The following is a 16,167-nucleotide window of genomic DNA, read 5'->3' as shown; positions in this document are numbered from 1 at the left end:
TCAGCAGCAGTGTGGACCATGTTCCTTTGGGGAGAGAGGAGACCTTGTGGTGTTGCCCCCTCATGCTCTGGTCCGATCCCAGCTTGGTCACAGATGTTTACCTGTGGCTCCTGTTGTTTTCCCCCAACTCTGTCTGTCTGTCTGTCTGATGAGAGGTGTTCTCTCTTCCCACCAATCTTGCCTGCCTGCCTTTAAACACACAACAGGCAGAGGAAACCCTGGCTTCTCCATGTAGTCCATCTAAGACCACCCTGAGCCTGGGTAGTGTAGTCCTGCCTTTGCCCACACCTATCCCCCACCTCCCAGTCCCCCGCGCCTCTGCTCTTCTAGTGCTGGAACATAGCTGGTAGGTTGGGGTCAGTTAAGCTCACTGATCTAAATGAAATATAATCTTGCAATGCAAAAACCCCAAACAATCTGTTCCCAGCCAACTCAGCCCACTGATCTGACTCATCCCACAAGCCCGGGCGTGAACATGAGAAAGGGGGCAGAAATGCTGCTAGTCATGGCTGTGCTCAGGTGCTCCCTACATGGTACAGAGAAGTCCTAAGTATCCTTTATTCATGCTTTTTATCCAGTGAAAATGAAATGCACAGAGCATCCTTTCAGCAGGGACCAAACTCAATCTGTCCCCTTCCAACCGGTGTGCCCTGCTTCGGGCTGCAGAGCCATTACGTGACTTCTGGTCCCATTGCACTCCTACTCTCAGGTCACTGAACGATCCCCAGCAGGAGCTGACCAACTGCATGCCCTGCTGTAATTTGTCAATAAATGCCCTTCCCTTTAGAGCCAGGAGCAGTGGGCTCATCTCTGGTTAAGCCTCTCCCTGCCTGGACAAGTGCTGTAACCATTAGGCTATGGTAAAGAAGATGAGAGTTGCAGTTAGGAAACCCCTGGGCTTAGCGGGATAGCCAATTTCTGCATCTCAGTGCACTTTGATGGGAGGTAGGACCCTGATCATATGACGTGGGGCTGAGCGCAGAAGCAATGATGTGTGGACATTTGGGAGACAACTCTGGGGACACCATCACCCAGCTCCAGCATCCAGGGTAACAGGCTTTGATTAAAACTCAGTTTTGTAGTTAAGCTGAGCAGAGACACATTTCAGCCCTCCTCTGAAAGACTTCCCCTGGGGAGCAGGGCATTAGCCCTCCTCATACTTGCTGTACAAAAATCGAACCCGGGGAGGCAGTGAGGGAGCAAGAATAACAGCTAAGGCCCTGCACATAGGAGCATCACCAGGTGGGACCTTCACGGCAATATGAGCGTGCATGTGACCATATGACACTGCATGTGCGATATGATGACTGGGTGACAGTATGACACTCAGTATGTCAAGAATGCTCCAACCTTGGCTTTCGTGTGTGATGATTGATGCATGATGCATCAATCACAATTGCTCAATGATGCATCATGATGCAACCTGCCCCATCTTAGAGGTGAGCTGAGAGACAGCCCATGTCACTGCAGGACAGCTGTTTCTGCCTTGGTAATGTCTGCAGCTCTTGAGCTCTTTTAACCACTGGTAATTAATTCAGTTTGACCCTCTGAGGTGTGGATATAATTCACATTTAATCTGGCAATGGTTTACAACATCATACAGTATTTTAGTGAGGAGGAAAAGTCAATATGTCCAGCAGTGATTACTGCAGCATGACAGACTCTGAGTTGGACTAAATGAAGCCCAGTTTACAGTGTGCCCAAGGGTTACTAAATCCAGGCTATTTTGGACTAGGAAAAAGATGGGGGAGGGAGCAGGCTGGAATTTATTCAAAAGGACATTAACCTCTTTGGTAGCAGCATGCCAGTCCTCTCCACCATTAGGCTTTAGAGAAATTAAGCAGGTCTATCTCCACATTCATGTGTGTTGCATTCAAGTAAGCCAAGGAGGCAAGTAGCGACAAGTAACTGGACTTTTTCAATTTTTTTCTATTTTTAATAGTCTAACATATTGTTAGTATCACAGCTGGCACTTTGAAAATATATTATTTTATTTCAACAATATTCCCTTAACTCTGCAGTTGTACTTTGAAAAAAAAGATCTTTTCCCATAAATACTGGATTACTGTTCAAAACACTTCAGTCTGCTTGTGCTAAGTTACGCCTATAGTGCAACCGGGACCAGACTAACATTTAAAATGGTTTCTACTGCCACTTCCTCCATGGCTAAAAAAGACATTTTTTTTTTCTATAAAAACACAAACAAAAAAGATTTACGGCATTAAAAAAAAAGCCCTACTGTCAGTTCAGTGTATTTCCACTGTCATCTGCAAAAGACATTCTCTGAGGTCTCTTTGAGTGGGTTTCACTTCGGGTTAGAGGGAAATCTGCCATTCGGTGGCCTCTTTCTCCTTCACAGACTCCGAGCCAGGCTTTGAATGCACAGGGACCTGGCTGAGAGCCAGGCACACAGGCAGAGTAGTGTTCATGTATTTTTTATTATAATACAAAAGGAATGTCAAGTTATATAACATGGGCCTGTGTAGTGCAGCTTTCTTTTTTAATCTGTAACAGATAAGAGGAGAATTTTTGTCCCTGTTTGGGACTTTATATAGTAAAGGATGACTGACATCTGAAGTAGTGTGAAGTCAACTGGTATCTGATCACTGGGTTTCAGGGTGTTCTTTTTTGCACAGGTGTTGGGTATTTTGTCCAGATGTCTGCCCAAACCCAATCCAAAAGCTGTAATTTGCTATCCCTATGCTCTCACTAAAAGCAGAATTAAAAATCACATGAATTAAAGTGAACTAAAAACATGCCTGGATTGGCGGAACAGGTACAAAACAATTAATCTCAACAACCCCATTAGGATGTTTCCAGAACACAGACGGGAGAGGTTCGATGGCTATTTCACACCATGGGCCCTATGGGGCACCATGTGCTGCTCCGGAGAAGGCACTGGGGATTTGACGGGATCCTGTTGTAGGCAGATGTCGCACAAGATGCCACACGCTGAGGTCCTTCTAGGTCTGTAACGGGATTCACTGCGCCCAGAAAGAGTTGAGCCACTAATCACAGTCCTGGATATCAATATACACAAAGAGGGTGGAAGAGGAGTATGGGTCCCCATTCTTAGTTAGAAGATGGATGTGGCGGTAACCTGGAAGGAGAGACATAGATGGAAAGCAGCCTTTAGCCCTGTTGGGAAAACGTTTGCTAACATTTGCCAAGGCCCTGCAATAACATTTCCCATTTCTGTAGCTGCTGTCACCCCTGAGTGTTTTGCTCCTGGTGCCTCACAGAAAAGGTAGGTCAGACAGGCACATCTTCAGGCACCAGGAACATAACGTGCCCAAGGCCACTGGCAATGGGAGATCCCCTTCCCTTGTTAGCTGCTGCTTCCCCAGAGACAGTGTTCAACAGCTGCTCAATAAGCCATTTACCATCTTGTCCAGGCCACAGAGAGAGGGTCTCTTGAGACCTGCAGTGCAATGGGCTCTAAACAACTCAACTAGGACACAGGAGCTTTTTGAAGGGCTCAGGGGGTGCAAGAAACTGGGAGCAGGGCTTTACCTTGCTTCAGACTAGTGAAGGGGAGGGTGTACTGCCCGATGAAGTCATTCTTGGTTGACATGTCGAAGTCTTCCACCACAAACCGGACTAGGGCAAGCTCGGGGATCTCTATGTCAAACGTAAACTCTTCATCCCACTTCGGGTTAAAGCCTGAGCGACATAGACAAGGATGGAGATCAGAGCTGGTCGCAGACAAGGATGGAGGTCAGAGATGCTTTCAAACTGATGTAGCCTTTGCTTGACTACCAGTTTAAGCTGATTCATGCCAAAGGTCATGCAGGCGGTGCTGAGACCCTTGTTCCCAGCTCTGACACTGATTTGCTACCTGGCCTTAATAAATCTTTCAGCTTAGGCTGCAGCACATCCTAACTGCAGCAGACGAATCATGTGCCCACTGTGGACCTCAGCACTCGGGTCTCACCAGCTGCTACACAAGGGCATCTCAAGTAGCCATTGGACCAGCAACAAATTTTTACAGCCCCAGGCCAGGGGAGAACAGAGGGGAGAGCTGTGCCTTTATACTGTGATGGCCTTCTAGCATCTGCAGGTTTATGCCTCATTGACTGCTCGAGGTACACCCATCCATTACTACTCTGTGCCTCGGTTCCCCTGTCTGCAAAAAGGGTTAATGAGGAGCGTCTATCTGTGAAAAACTTCATCACATATGTGAACAAGATGCTTTACTTCTCCCCGTATAAGGCAGTGTCTGAGAGAGCCAGACTCACTCCATTTCTGCTATGGATAAGGAACACGCGATCCAGACTTACAAAGCAAACAAAGCTAAGACTGTCATATCAGAGGAGAGGCAAAGCGCAAGCGCTGTGCACTCTCTCTCCAGGCCACAGCGAGCGCTTTCTGTAGTTTCAATAAACCACTCCCCAGAAACACACAGGAGAAGAGGACATCCTGTTCGAAACCCTGCTGCCATCAGCATAGCCTGTCTGGAGTGACAGTCCGAGGACAGCAAAACATCAGGCCAAGCCTGCTGGTCACGGAGGGTCTGTCGACAATTTGACAGGAGGTAGGGTCTTTCAGATCACCTGAAGGTGCTGAGATGGGTTCATGGAAACACCAGCTCTGAGCTGGAGCATTTTATTCTGCCATTCACAGAATTAGATCCATTGGACTGTTCAGATAACACATATCTATCCCTGAATCCCTTTATTCTTGGAAAAAAATTGCTTATCCCAAGAAGCAGGAATCATGAAATCAGCTTAAAAATTGTATTTTAAATTATATTAAAAAAAAAAAAAAAGAATCAGCAGTAAGGCTTTTTTTGCCTTCTCTTTCCTAACCTTTAAGGTGCACACAGGACCCAGTCATAGGAAGGAAGCCACAGCTGTGTTTGACTGACAAGAAAGGGTCCATGGGGAGGTGAAGTATCTGTGAGATCTCTGAGAAGGTCAGTGCTGGGTAAGACTGGAGCCTGGCTCCTGAAGCCACAGCCTTGCACCCTCACCTGCCATGCTATTCTGGTGTGAGTGAATTTAGCACCAATGCCACTTTGGCCGAGAGGATGCGCAAATGCAGTGTTCCTGCCTCACGCAGGGGCTGTGAGCTATGCAAAAGGTTCTCCCTTTGCACGGACGACGTTACATATGAGGAGAGGCTGGGTTTGTTCAGCCAGGAGAAGCCTAAGGGGTTGTTATTGCCATCTTCCAATACCTGCTTACAGAAAAGGAGCCGGGCTCTTCTTAGAGATGTGCAGCAAAAGCATGAGGGGTAATGGGCACAAGTTGTGACAAAGGAAATTCTGATTAATTCTGACTCTTTTTTTCATGGGGGCATTCAAAGACTGGATCAGCTGCCCAGAGAAGATGGGGAAACTCCATCCTTTGAGATATTCAAAACTCAACTGGGCAATACCCTCTGCAACTTGACAAGTGAGGCTGGTCCTGCTCTGAGCAGGGGCTGGACAAGCCACCTCCAAGGTCCCTTCCAACTTCAAACTTTTGTGAGTCTGTGACTGTTTCAGGATAAAAATCAGCCTTATAAGAAGCTTTATTTGGGTAGACCTTAGTGAGGACCAGTGCATCCCAGAGCAAAGCCAGGTGCATAGGGGTAAAGCTCTGACTCTGCAGTTTTGACAGCCAATATAAAAACAACTCAGATGGCTCAGGCTGATGTTGTTTTGTAGGGCATTTCTGCATCCAAACATCTTGGATGGACAAAAGGTGGATGAACCCCTGAAGGAGATGACCTGGAGGGACATGAATCTGTTGAGCTAGTTAATACCACTGGCAGTCTATAACCAGGGTCCCTGAACTCAAACAGGCCTACAGCATCTCATGTATCCCTTCAGTGTGGGTAGGCTTGGATGCACCCAGGGCAGCAGGTCTTGGTGAGGAACACACTGCCATGTGTGATCCTCCAAGGGAGCTCAGCATGGAAGAAATTCCCTTACCATTGTTTTCAATGACTTTGGTCTGTTTCTTGTTGTTGTCCTGTTGAATGCCATGGATCTCAACTGTTACCTTAGGATCAACGATGGAGTTTTTGCTTTTGTTCACCTTGGGCAGCTGCTGACCAGAGATGATCTGCAGAGGAAACAGAGAAAAAGGGCAGGCTGTCAGAAGGAGGGTGGCTCCCTGGCCAAACTTTCCTCTCCTTCTGCAGGAGTGTAGGACCTGTTGTGACTGGTTAGTGCTGATGTTTTAGGGTCAGCATTGTGACATCCTTCAGAGGAAGTTGTAATAAGCCAAAGCACCTAATGACCATTTCTTCAGCCCAACAGGCTGGGCATGGGACAGGGAACAAGGAATTTCTCCAACTCTTCCCTGAAATGATCAGAGGATACTTGGAAATAGCAGAGGCGACTGTTTGCTGACTGCATGTCTGTAAGATGCCTGTGTCTTCCCGTACAGTGGATACTGTCATTGACCTCTCCTGGTGTCAAACACTAAACACGTGAATGAGTCCCTAGAGGATGGAAGCCCATATAGGACTGAAGCAGAGACTCTGACTGTTGGAAATCAGTGGGGTCAGGATAACGTTGCCCAGATGGGACCAGCAGAAAGAGAAGGTACAACCTACAGCCCCCCAGGGTGGATGCTAGTGATACAATTTTCCAAATTCTATTCTTACTTTAAGCAGAAGCTTCTTCCTTGTCCCCCATGTTCCTTCTGTGATGGATTTTGGATTGAATTTGGTTTGCTCATCCCGGAGGAATTCCGGCTTTAAGACATACCCAGAAAACCCATTGTCCTGGAACCGACCCTGGTAGACATCCATTTCTGTGCCTGCTGTCTGGAAATTTAGGGCAACTGCAACATAAATTAAAAAAAACAGTCACTTTCAAGTAAATCAATGGGAGTCTTTTTATACTCATTCTGTTCACCCAAAATGGCACTGCATGGATGTAAACATTGGCTTCTCCATCTGCACAGAGCAGTGATACACTCCAACCCTCACAGCCTGCTTCCCCGAGGATTTCTCACATTCAGCACTGTTAGAGGCAAAAGGAGCCAACACAGCCATCCCAGTCGTCCTCCCACCTGCCACTGGGTCAAAGAGCATCCTGCATTGAATTTGTATCATCCATTGAACAACCTCATCTTTCAAATAAACCCATTCATTTCTGTGCTGAAGGAATTATCTCCTGCAGTGAATTCAGACAATCCTTCTCAGATTGTTTCTCTGCTGGCTTAGCCTCACTAGGAAACCTCCTTTCCAGTCCAAACATAGTGACCTCCTTTTGCCATCCTTATGGCCATCAATGCCTCTGCTGGTTAGACTGGAGAGCGCTTCACTATCTGAACTCTTCATTCAGGAGTACAGAAACTGTGATCAGATGACATTTTTATTATCACTTGCCCAAAATAGATCAAGCCTCACTGACGTCCTAACACCAAGCAGATTTCTTGTACCTTTTCCAATTTGTCAACATCCTTTTAAAAGCATGGATGTCAAAACTGGATTCAGGCTCTGGGAATGATCTCACTAATGTCACATAGGGAGAGATATGGACTCCAGTGCCTACTCCATACTCCGCTGACATCTCAAGTGCAGTGATAACCTCTTTAGCCACCTCAAAGAAGGCTCCAGGACAGCTGACAATCTATCTTGGTCCTGGGGCCTAGGCACCCTACAGTACTTGAAGGCCATAAGCATTTTCAGCCACTCCTCTACTTCTGCACACGCTTTAGTAACTGCAGTATACTGATTTTTCTGCAAGTACTCAGGGCTTCTGAAAAATCTTATTTTGGGTGCCCATATATAGGATTCAGGTGCCTGGTTTAAGGCATATAGATCTGGCCTCAGTGTATCCCGAAAGATGCAACATCATCTGCCAGGGACTCTCCTGAGGTCAGACTCCTTGCTGGGGGACAGGTCCATAGGTGCTACCCACAGGGCCTGCAGTACCCCACTGATTCACGCACTACCAGGCACATCCAGCCCATGCAGGTCCACATGGACGGGGGAGAGGGAGCCCTACATCTGCAGCTTCTCTCGTCCATCGGGACAGTATAGGCACAGCTGGGAGGCCTCCAGCATCCACACAGAAGAGAGCCCAGCATGCCAGCCGCTAGCCTGGCCCTTTTCACTGCACCAGGTTTCCTGGAGGAGAGCTGCAACATGCTTCACTTAACAGACATCTTGGAGACATCTATATGCTGTCGGGGTTTCAATGTCCCAGGAGCAGACAAGACATGCTGCTTTGACTACAGGAAACATCTCAGACTGCAGCTTGCCCCTTATGGTTATGGTCCTGCCCTAGGGCTTGAGAGATTTAACTTTCATTTCCAGCCCTGCCACAGATTTCTGCATGCTCTTGGATAAGTCACTGTATCTCCTGGCTCCCCCCCTGCCCCTTCCATGTTACATGGCAATAACTGTGCTTCCACAGGGATGCGCTCATTAATTTGCACAAAAGGTTCTTCTAACAGTAATGAGGTAGGCCAGAAAATGGCCTATGTAAAGTCAGTGAGAACTGACTGAAGAGCTGATTTCTCCTGGTGACCACTGAGCCTCTCTGCCAGCAAGTGGCTTGAGATCACACATCTACCTCAGTTGAGGCCCCACCACACCAGGTCATGAGTGTCCTGGCTAGGTTCACCCTCTCACAGCCCCCCATTGCACCCACCGATCTGGCATCCGACGTTCCACAAATCGACAGGGTTATAGTTGGAGGAATCTGTCCTCCAGCCTGCAGGGTAGATCCGACTCAGGTGCCTGATGTTGTGATGAATAAAACTGTTTCCTATAGAAAAAAGAAGAAAATGTCCCTTTCAGTGACGAGGACTACATTTCTCTCTTCTTAATGCCGTATATACTGCTCCTTTGCCTGGCGGGTCTGGCTGTATGTGAGCTGCCTGTGTAAAATGCCCTTCTTGGTAATAGTTTCTACAACATAAAGTTATTCCCTGTTTCTCATCATGACATGCCTGGTCAAAGAGACTATGACCTATATCTTTGGGGATGCCATCTCCCCATGCTTGACTACTGCTAGCTGTCGCTTTATGGGGGACTGGGACAAAGGACAGCCTTTTGCCAGGACAGAACGTACATACCAGACTCCTGAGCTAGCTTCAGAGCTTTGCTCTCTGAGAACGATGACATCTCACAGAAAGCCCGGGGGTGACTGCGGTCTCCGAAGCCATTGAAATGAACACTCTTGCAGTAGACAACTGTGTCTGACAGCTCCTTGGCCAGCTTCAAGGTGTCACTCTAAAAACAGGAAAGCAAGAGGTCTGTGGGAAGTTTCTACAGTCCTGCTCAGAAATGCTCATCATGTCATGTCTGGGATTCCTGGGGCTTCTCTTCTCCAGCCTCTCCAGCTGAAAAGGATGCCCAGTATCAACACTCAGCAGCACCCCTGCGCAGAGGAACAGCAGAAAAGGGGCAGGCTGCCCTTGCCATATCCCTTTCCTTCCATGGAAATTGTTAATCCCTCCACTTGGAGCATCAGTTGGGAATACCACTGGCACGTTTCACCAGTCCATATATTAACCTGTCCGATGATAACACCAGCTTCCCAAGTGTTACCATCCAGAATATTTCACTGCATCTAGGTCATCATTCCTTCTGCAGTTATTTACATGTTGTTACGTGAATGGCTATTACAGCTTGGCTATTGGAGCTCACAAGTGATTAGGGCTGCAAATGTGGGAATAACCCATCTGGCCTGTATTGGTGAGCTAAGAATGGATTTCACACAGCAGATGCTTTGCTGTTCCAACGCCCTTGTTGCATGATGTCCTCTAGATGGATTTTCTCACTGTGTTGGTGGGACACCCTTTCTAGTGCTTTCTGCACAATCACTTGTATTTCAGCACCAATGGCTTCCTCCAGTAGCTAAGTTTTACAACCGAGCTTTAGCAATGACTTCCCATACTGTCACGGTGCCAAGCATGCAGACCTGAAAATAAGGGTAAGGGAATGGTGCTTGGGCCTCCGTAGAGCTTGGGCCTGTTTGCCTTCAATGAAGAAGACCCAAGTTGTTTTCACAATGCTCTGGTTCCTGCTACTCCACTGCCACATTCATTCATGCAAGGATTAAGCAAGAGCTGCCAGCTCCCATCAGACAAGGAAAGAAAATAACAAACTTCAAAATAATACACGCTGTTGACTACAGATCAAAGAATGAAATAAACCCTTCAAAGAACAAGTGAGTCAGCAAGGGAAATCATAGAGCAGACCGGATCTGGAGGCAATGTCAACCAGCTTTGGCATCAGTGGGACTGAATGCATTTATGCCACCTATGAATCTGGCATATGCCATAAGGTATATGGCTTTCACAGTGACGTGCAGGCTGAAAAAATGAGTGTTCTCACATGGGGAAGTGAAACACCGGTGTGAAGGCCAGCCTTTCCCCCAAATAGTCATCCCAATTGTTTTGGTAACCTTTCACCCTTTCCTCATAGCTCTGTAGCTCTTTCCCCCACACAGGGCCAGTAAAACATGACCAGTGAGCACGCAGGTATCTCCCAAAGTGTGAGCAAATAAACACCTGCTTCTGGTAGGGAACAATATCATGATGATCCCCTGACATACGGATGTCTGAAAATGAGACAGAGATGGAGCACACATCTTCTCCCCCATTGCTTCCATAAATACTACAGGGTCCACCCCAGGCAAACAATCCTTCCACCTTGTTTCAGGACAAGAAACCAACCTTCATGCTTGGATGGCTCTGTGAGATCTCTGTGCTTGTTTCTGGGACAGAGATCGTTAAGCTGAGCAAGGACCAGGACCCTTAGCTCCAGTGCTTTCAGTGATTTGCTCTACCCTATTCCTAACTGAGGGGCTGAAACCATGCTGGAAACTGGCTTAAATGGGACCAGATTTAAAGTATATTTCAATTAATTCTTTTTTCTTAGATCATGGCACAAAGCCCACCTAGAAAGTGGTTTGCCACCATAAGGCATGAAATAGGCAAACAGGTGGGATTTCCCCAGAACTTCAAACCTTCTGCAACAGGCAAAAATCCAGTTTATAGCTCTTTCTCCCTTTCCAGGTCTCCAAAATTCAGGAACTCAGTTATGTCTTTGACTCACCTTCCCCTTCTGCTCTACTTCGGTCTTTACAGATTCATCTTCCATTTCAGCCGCTTCATCTTCATCAGAGACATCCTCAGCCTCCAGGTTATTGTTCCCATTTGTTCCAGTGGGATCCTCTTGCCTGCTCAGCTTCTTCCCTTTCACAAGGATCTTCCCTTTTAATTGCTGCACCAGGAAACATTGACAAAACAGCTGGCAGTTAGAAAAGATTCTGACCTGCTCTGAAGGAGCAAGGGATAACAACTCCTGAGCTGTAATCAGGGCCAGGGCCCTTTGGAGTTTCATCCGTCCCTGATTATTTTCCACAGATACAGGTAAAAAGTAGTTCTGTTCTTCTGCTGAAGCTTTGCCCTGCCTCTGTCCAGCCCCTGAGACCACAGCCATGAATTTGAAAACCCCAGATAGCTCATTGATCCCCCTCTGGTACAGACGGTCCATCCCATCAACACAATGACCTAAACATCAGTGCTACTAAAGGCCAGAAAAATATCTAATTTTTTTTCAAAATTGAATGTGGCCCAGTGAACAGGGGCAAATCTGGAGGTCTGGACTCATGGGAGCTATTCACGGCACCGTTACTGACTCTTCTGTACGGATACAAATCAGCCTCTGCAATGTATGAATATAAACACTACACAACTTGGGAAACTGTGAGATCCATGCAGGGACTGAAGCAGTACAGCCCTGTGCATCACTAGGCTGTTTAATGGGGATAGGTCCATTAAGTTCTGGACAGGTGCCTTGTACCTAGCACACAAGGCATTTTAATATGTATGGGAGCTTGTAGGTAAAATCTGAGAGTGTTGACAACCTAAGGAAACTTTCCCAAACCAGACCCCTCCCAAAGATAACTCCTCTTTTGTGAGGGACTCCTCCATCACTGCTACCATGGTGTGACACAAACAATAACCCTGACAACACTTAGGGGCTTAAAAGGCATTTTAGAAGCAATGGTCCTGGAGATCAGCTGCTGAGAAGTGGTATTAAGCCGTAAGCAACAGGAGGCCTGTGAGTGAGTGTGAATCCCTGGTACCCTACTGGAGAGGAGCTGCAGGGGATTCACTTTCTCCTCGCCCACTTCCATAAGTTCAAGGGTAGCACTGAAGCTTTTGCACAGCTCGGCCAGGCTGCCTTTAAACAAAACAAAACCTTGGGTGGTGGGTGCTCAGCCTGCATAGATCAGCATATGCCAGTGTAACACAGCTGGCTGCTTGCCTAATCCAAGGAGCACATTTCTTGTGCTGAATCAGCTCTCTCCAGCCTCTTTCAATATCTACATGAAACCTCCAGGTGAAGTGGAAAAACAGCATGACTCCAGTGCCAGGAACATGCTGATAGCACATGATGCTCTCATACAAACATACCACCACCGTGACCCAGCACTTGCACCAGATCTGACTGCTGAAGCAAGGCTGAACCCTTGAGAGCGCTGACTCTGAACCCAAATGAGGCAGCAGGGAGCAATATTGAAAAGGGTGACTGCCCAGAGGCTGTCTCCAGGGGAATGAGGTATGCCTCAAAACCAGTTAATTCAGCCCAGGAGCCCTCCTTCAGCTTCCTGTGATTCCCACTGGCACATGGATACTTTTGGTACTCCTGGCTATGGACAGTGTTGCTTACTCCAGCAAAATGCAATCTCAGAATTAGCCAATACAATCCCTCAGTCTGTATGTAACACGTTCTCTCTTCTCTCAGTGACATCCTATATTTGCCCCTTCCACCGCAGCAAAAGAAACAGGCCTCACTGTTCTCAAATGACAGGGCTGTGGAAAACCAAGGATCTTCGTTAAAGCAACACAGATTTTTGAAGAACGCTATTCCCTCTTGGCGGGTGCAAGCAAATGGCATCATGTCTCAGCAGATCAGCCTGACTCCTCACTGCCCAGCCAAGCTATGCATAAAGTTTGGTTTGAGCTGAAATCTGACCCTGGCACCTGCAGAAGCAGCCAAGAGCATTTTCCTTCAGTTACCACAAATGATGTGTTTACATTGGGGCACTTTCCCTGTCACTCAAAAGCTGCACAAAGGCATCTGGGAGGAGGCTACCCATTACTGGGCAATGACTGACTGGAAGAAAAGGTCAAAAGCATTCAGAGTATAGCAATGTCCTCCTCCCCACATCCAGGCAATCCTCAGCCAGCCCAACTCCTCAGCCCTCTTCTAAGCAGAGTTTTGCCTTGCTTTTTCACATGCACAGATGGGAGATATAATGGCTCATCTTCAAGTTTCACTTCAAAACTGCCAGTCTGTGGATTGCATCCACATCCCATCTTTCCTGCTCTCAGGATCCAGCTCTTCTCTGTCCTTCCACAACACCCACTGGCAGCCAGTGAAATCCAGCTCTCTGCAAATTTCCAGGCTCCATTCAACACTTTGGGTAGACTGGCCTGGGGGGGCTGAGTTGGTGGGGGGACGCAGAGAAGCACTGCTACTCCTTTATGGGCTGTAGACAGCACCATGCTATACATTATTATTCTCTGCTTCTGCTTTCTAATGTCCCCTAAGGGGTTTCAATAACTTTACCAGTCTTCATTTCACAGTCCAGCACTAGAAAACTAGGGATAAAAGGTGTTTGGGGCAGGTTGTTTGATTCACTATTACCAAATGGAATACTAACCCTTTTTAAGCTATTACAATTTAGGACAGACTATCTGTCCAGCAAGTGGGAGGTGTAATTTCTGGCACAGACCTACCCTAGGTGGCTGAGTAACATCAGCAGGGACGGCACAGCAAGGTGGCCTTCACCTCGGCCCCTAACCACAGCCCATACCAGGACTGCCAGCAGTGGGTCTGTTGTCCCAAATCACTCAGATAACAGGTCCTCAGTGCTGCTCTTACCCACGGACACCGGTCAGCCTGGGCTGTTAGACAGGATGCTCAATATGGTGATTACAGTGGTCCCCTCTGGCCTTGAAACCTAAGGCAGTCCTGTTGCATCGCAAAGGTTTAATATACCCTAGTGCAGGTGACTTCCACCATGCCTATGAGGGAGAGCAGTCCATGTGCCACCAGACCCAAGATAAGATGCATTAGCTTACTGGTTCCCATGCATTCTCCTTTCAGAGGGGTGAGATTCACCCCAAAACAGATTGTTTTCATCTCCATTTCCTGCAGAAGGTGCTGTTCTATAGCAGCATTGCACCAAATCCACCCTGCAGAAGCTGCCAGTGCTAAGCATTATCCTCCCTCATTTAATAGGGGTAGCAGGAAGCAAAGTCCTAAATTTCAGAGCTTATCTCCTTTAACGAGGTTTTAAATCAATAAATATACACAGGCAGAAGCACACACACACACACACACACACACACTCATTTTAGCTCTCTTGGTTTTCCTTCATGTGATATTAAGTATTTCTGGCCTAACTTAGCCTGAGGGGAAAGACAGTCAGTTCATCAGTTCAGCTCTGTTGAGCAGATCCTTTGTCTCAGGGAGAAGCACGAGCATTCCCGAAGTACTCAGCAAATATTCTCCAAGTAGACCATAAAGCTATTCCAACTGCCTGTGGCAAGCACTAGGTCAAATACAACCTAAGACAATGGTAATGGCTACAAGGACACTGAACCAGGAACGTATAGTATGGTCGTTGCTGGAACAGGGGCATCTCTTGCCCTTTCTTATATGGCCTGTAAGTTTTATTGCCTTAGTTCTCCGCAAGCAAAGCTCCCTTGCTTGCCCACCTTTTCTCCTGCTCACCAAGCAAGCTCAGCTCTGCAAGGGCAATGATTCTGACACCTGGCTTTGCTCCCTTTGGGAGTCTGGGATTTGAGGCATGGCAATCATCTTAAATCAAAACTCTGTTTATTTTATCAGAAGTAGCAAAGCTGCTACGAGCAGAGTATTTTAAAAGATCTGCACACATGTGTTTCTCCTACCTGAAAGTATCTGACCCCTAGCAGCAACCTGTAAGCCATGTTCCCATGGCAAGGCCCTGATTTCCAACTTTAATCTTGGTGGGAGTGGAGGTTTGTTTGTTAAAGGGATCCACCTCATCAAACTTTCTGTTCTTTCAACACCTCCTTTAGAGTCAACAGACAGAACTAAATACTTCTGGGGTGTGATTCATCTGGCCTATTTAGACAACCACTTAGGAGGAGGTGAATCACACCTCAGACTCCCCTGGTTATATTAACTAGTTCTCAAAGGGATCCCAAAGTGACTTGCTCAAGTACAGGGATATACAGGGTCTGAGCAGTGCTACCTTACACCCCACTCTCAGGAAAAAAAAATACGTCTCCCTAGATTTCAGAGAAGCTGTGAGGATTAACAAGTTCATGTTCATAAGGAGATATGTAGACCAGATGCATAATTCATACCACAGCTCTATCAGCTCTAGGCCTGAAAGCCACACTCTGAACGAGGACAGCATATGTCTTACTGGGGGGGTTCCACTCAACAGCCTCAGTCTATGGTGTAAAAGTAGACTGGGTATATGGCTCTTGGGGCCAGCTGCTGACTTAGAGACCTGCTGCTGAAGCTGGCTGGGACTTTGCTGAACCAAATCTAGAGGCATTTGCTCCACTGCCATGAGCGCAGTGCAGGGCAGGGCACCAACCCGGTATTCAGGTCAGTTGTGCCGAGCCCTGTGATGCCACTGCTACACTGGAAATAGCTCAAAGATAAGTGGCTCAAAGCGATGCTGAATGGGGGCACCAGAAGCAGCAATGGACATGATCAATGGGACGGCTGGTGGGATGGTGGAGGTATGGGATGGCGGAGTCTGCAGCCACAAGCCTTTCTACAGGGGGATGGGGAGACAGAGCCCTTCTGAGGTCACTGCACTGGGGTTCCAGAGTGGGGAGCTCAAGGTCGCCCTACCAAAGCAAGTCTGTTAAGTCCAAGAGCCACCCTCATTGTGAACAAGGAAGTCCAACACAAAGAGTATAGAGGGCTCTTGGACTTCCATTGTGCTGGAAGCTGCATGCAATGCTGGCAGCTGTTTTAATCTCATTCCAGTGTTGTTTTCTGTCTCATTTCTAGCTAGAAGGCAAGGATGTGGGGAAAGGGCCCTGGCAGACCTCTGTGCAGAGCAGGGATGGGCAGAAGGACCTGCAACAAGCAGTCAGCAGCAGAGATCGGAGCAGCTCTCCCCCAGGACCCTGGTGCTGCCCCAAAGCTTTCCTGTAGCTTTTCTGTGGCTTTTGATCTTTCATCATA

General features: G+C 47.4%; 1 protein-coding gene across 1 annotated transcript in view; it reads right to left on the bottom strand.

The window, feature by feature from the left end:
* Positions 1–1,183: 1,183 nt before the first annotated feature.
* Positions 1,184–16,167, bottom strand: part of PLCD1 (phospholipase C delta 1) — a 55,260-nt gene continuing 40,276 nt past the window's right edge. Inside the window, exons 9-15 of the mRNA XM_067291991.1 lie at positions 11,011–11,178; positions 9,024–9,180; positions 8,597–8,713; positions 6,598–6,776; positions 5,918–6,050; positions 3,514–3,663; positions 1,184–3,100 (exon numbers count right to left, since the gene is read on the bottom strand). Coding sequence (XP_067148092.1) covers positions 3,009–3,100; positions 3,514–3,663; positions 5,918–6,050; positions 6,598–6,776; positions 8,597–8,713; positions 9,024–9,180; positions 11,011–11,178 — 996 coding nt within the window. The 3' untranslated portion in view covers positions 1,184–3,008. The remainder of the gene's footprint in view (positions 3,101–3,513; positions 3,664–5,917; positions 6,051–6,597; positions 6,777–8,596; positions 8,714–9,023; positions 9,181–11,010; positions 11,179–16,167) is intronic.

Source organism: Apteryx mantelli, chromosome 2, assembly GCF_036417845.1.
Source record: "Apteryx mantelli isolate bAptMan1 chromosome 2, bAptMan1.hap1, whole genome shotgun sequence".
NCBI classification, from domain to species: Eukaryota; Metazoa; Chordata; class Aves; order Apterygiformes; family Apterygidae; genus Apteryx; species Apteryx mantelli.
This window is presented reverse-complemented; position numbering and strand designations above follow the sequence as displayed.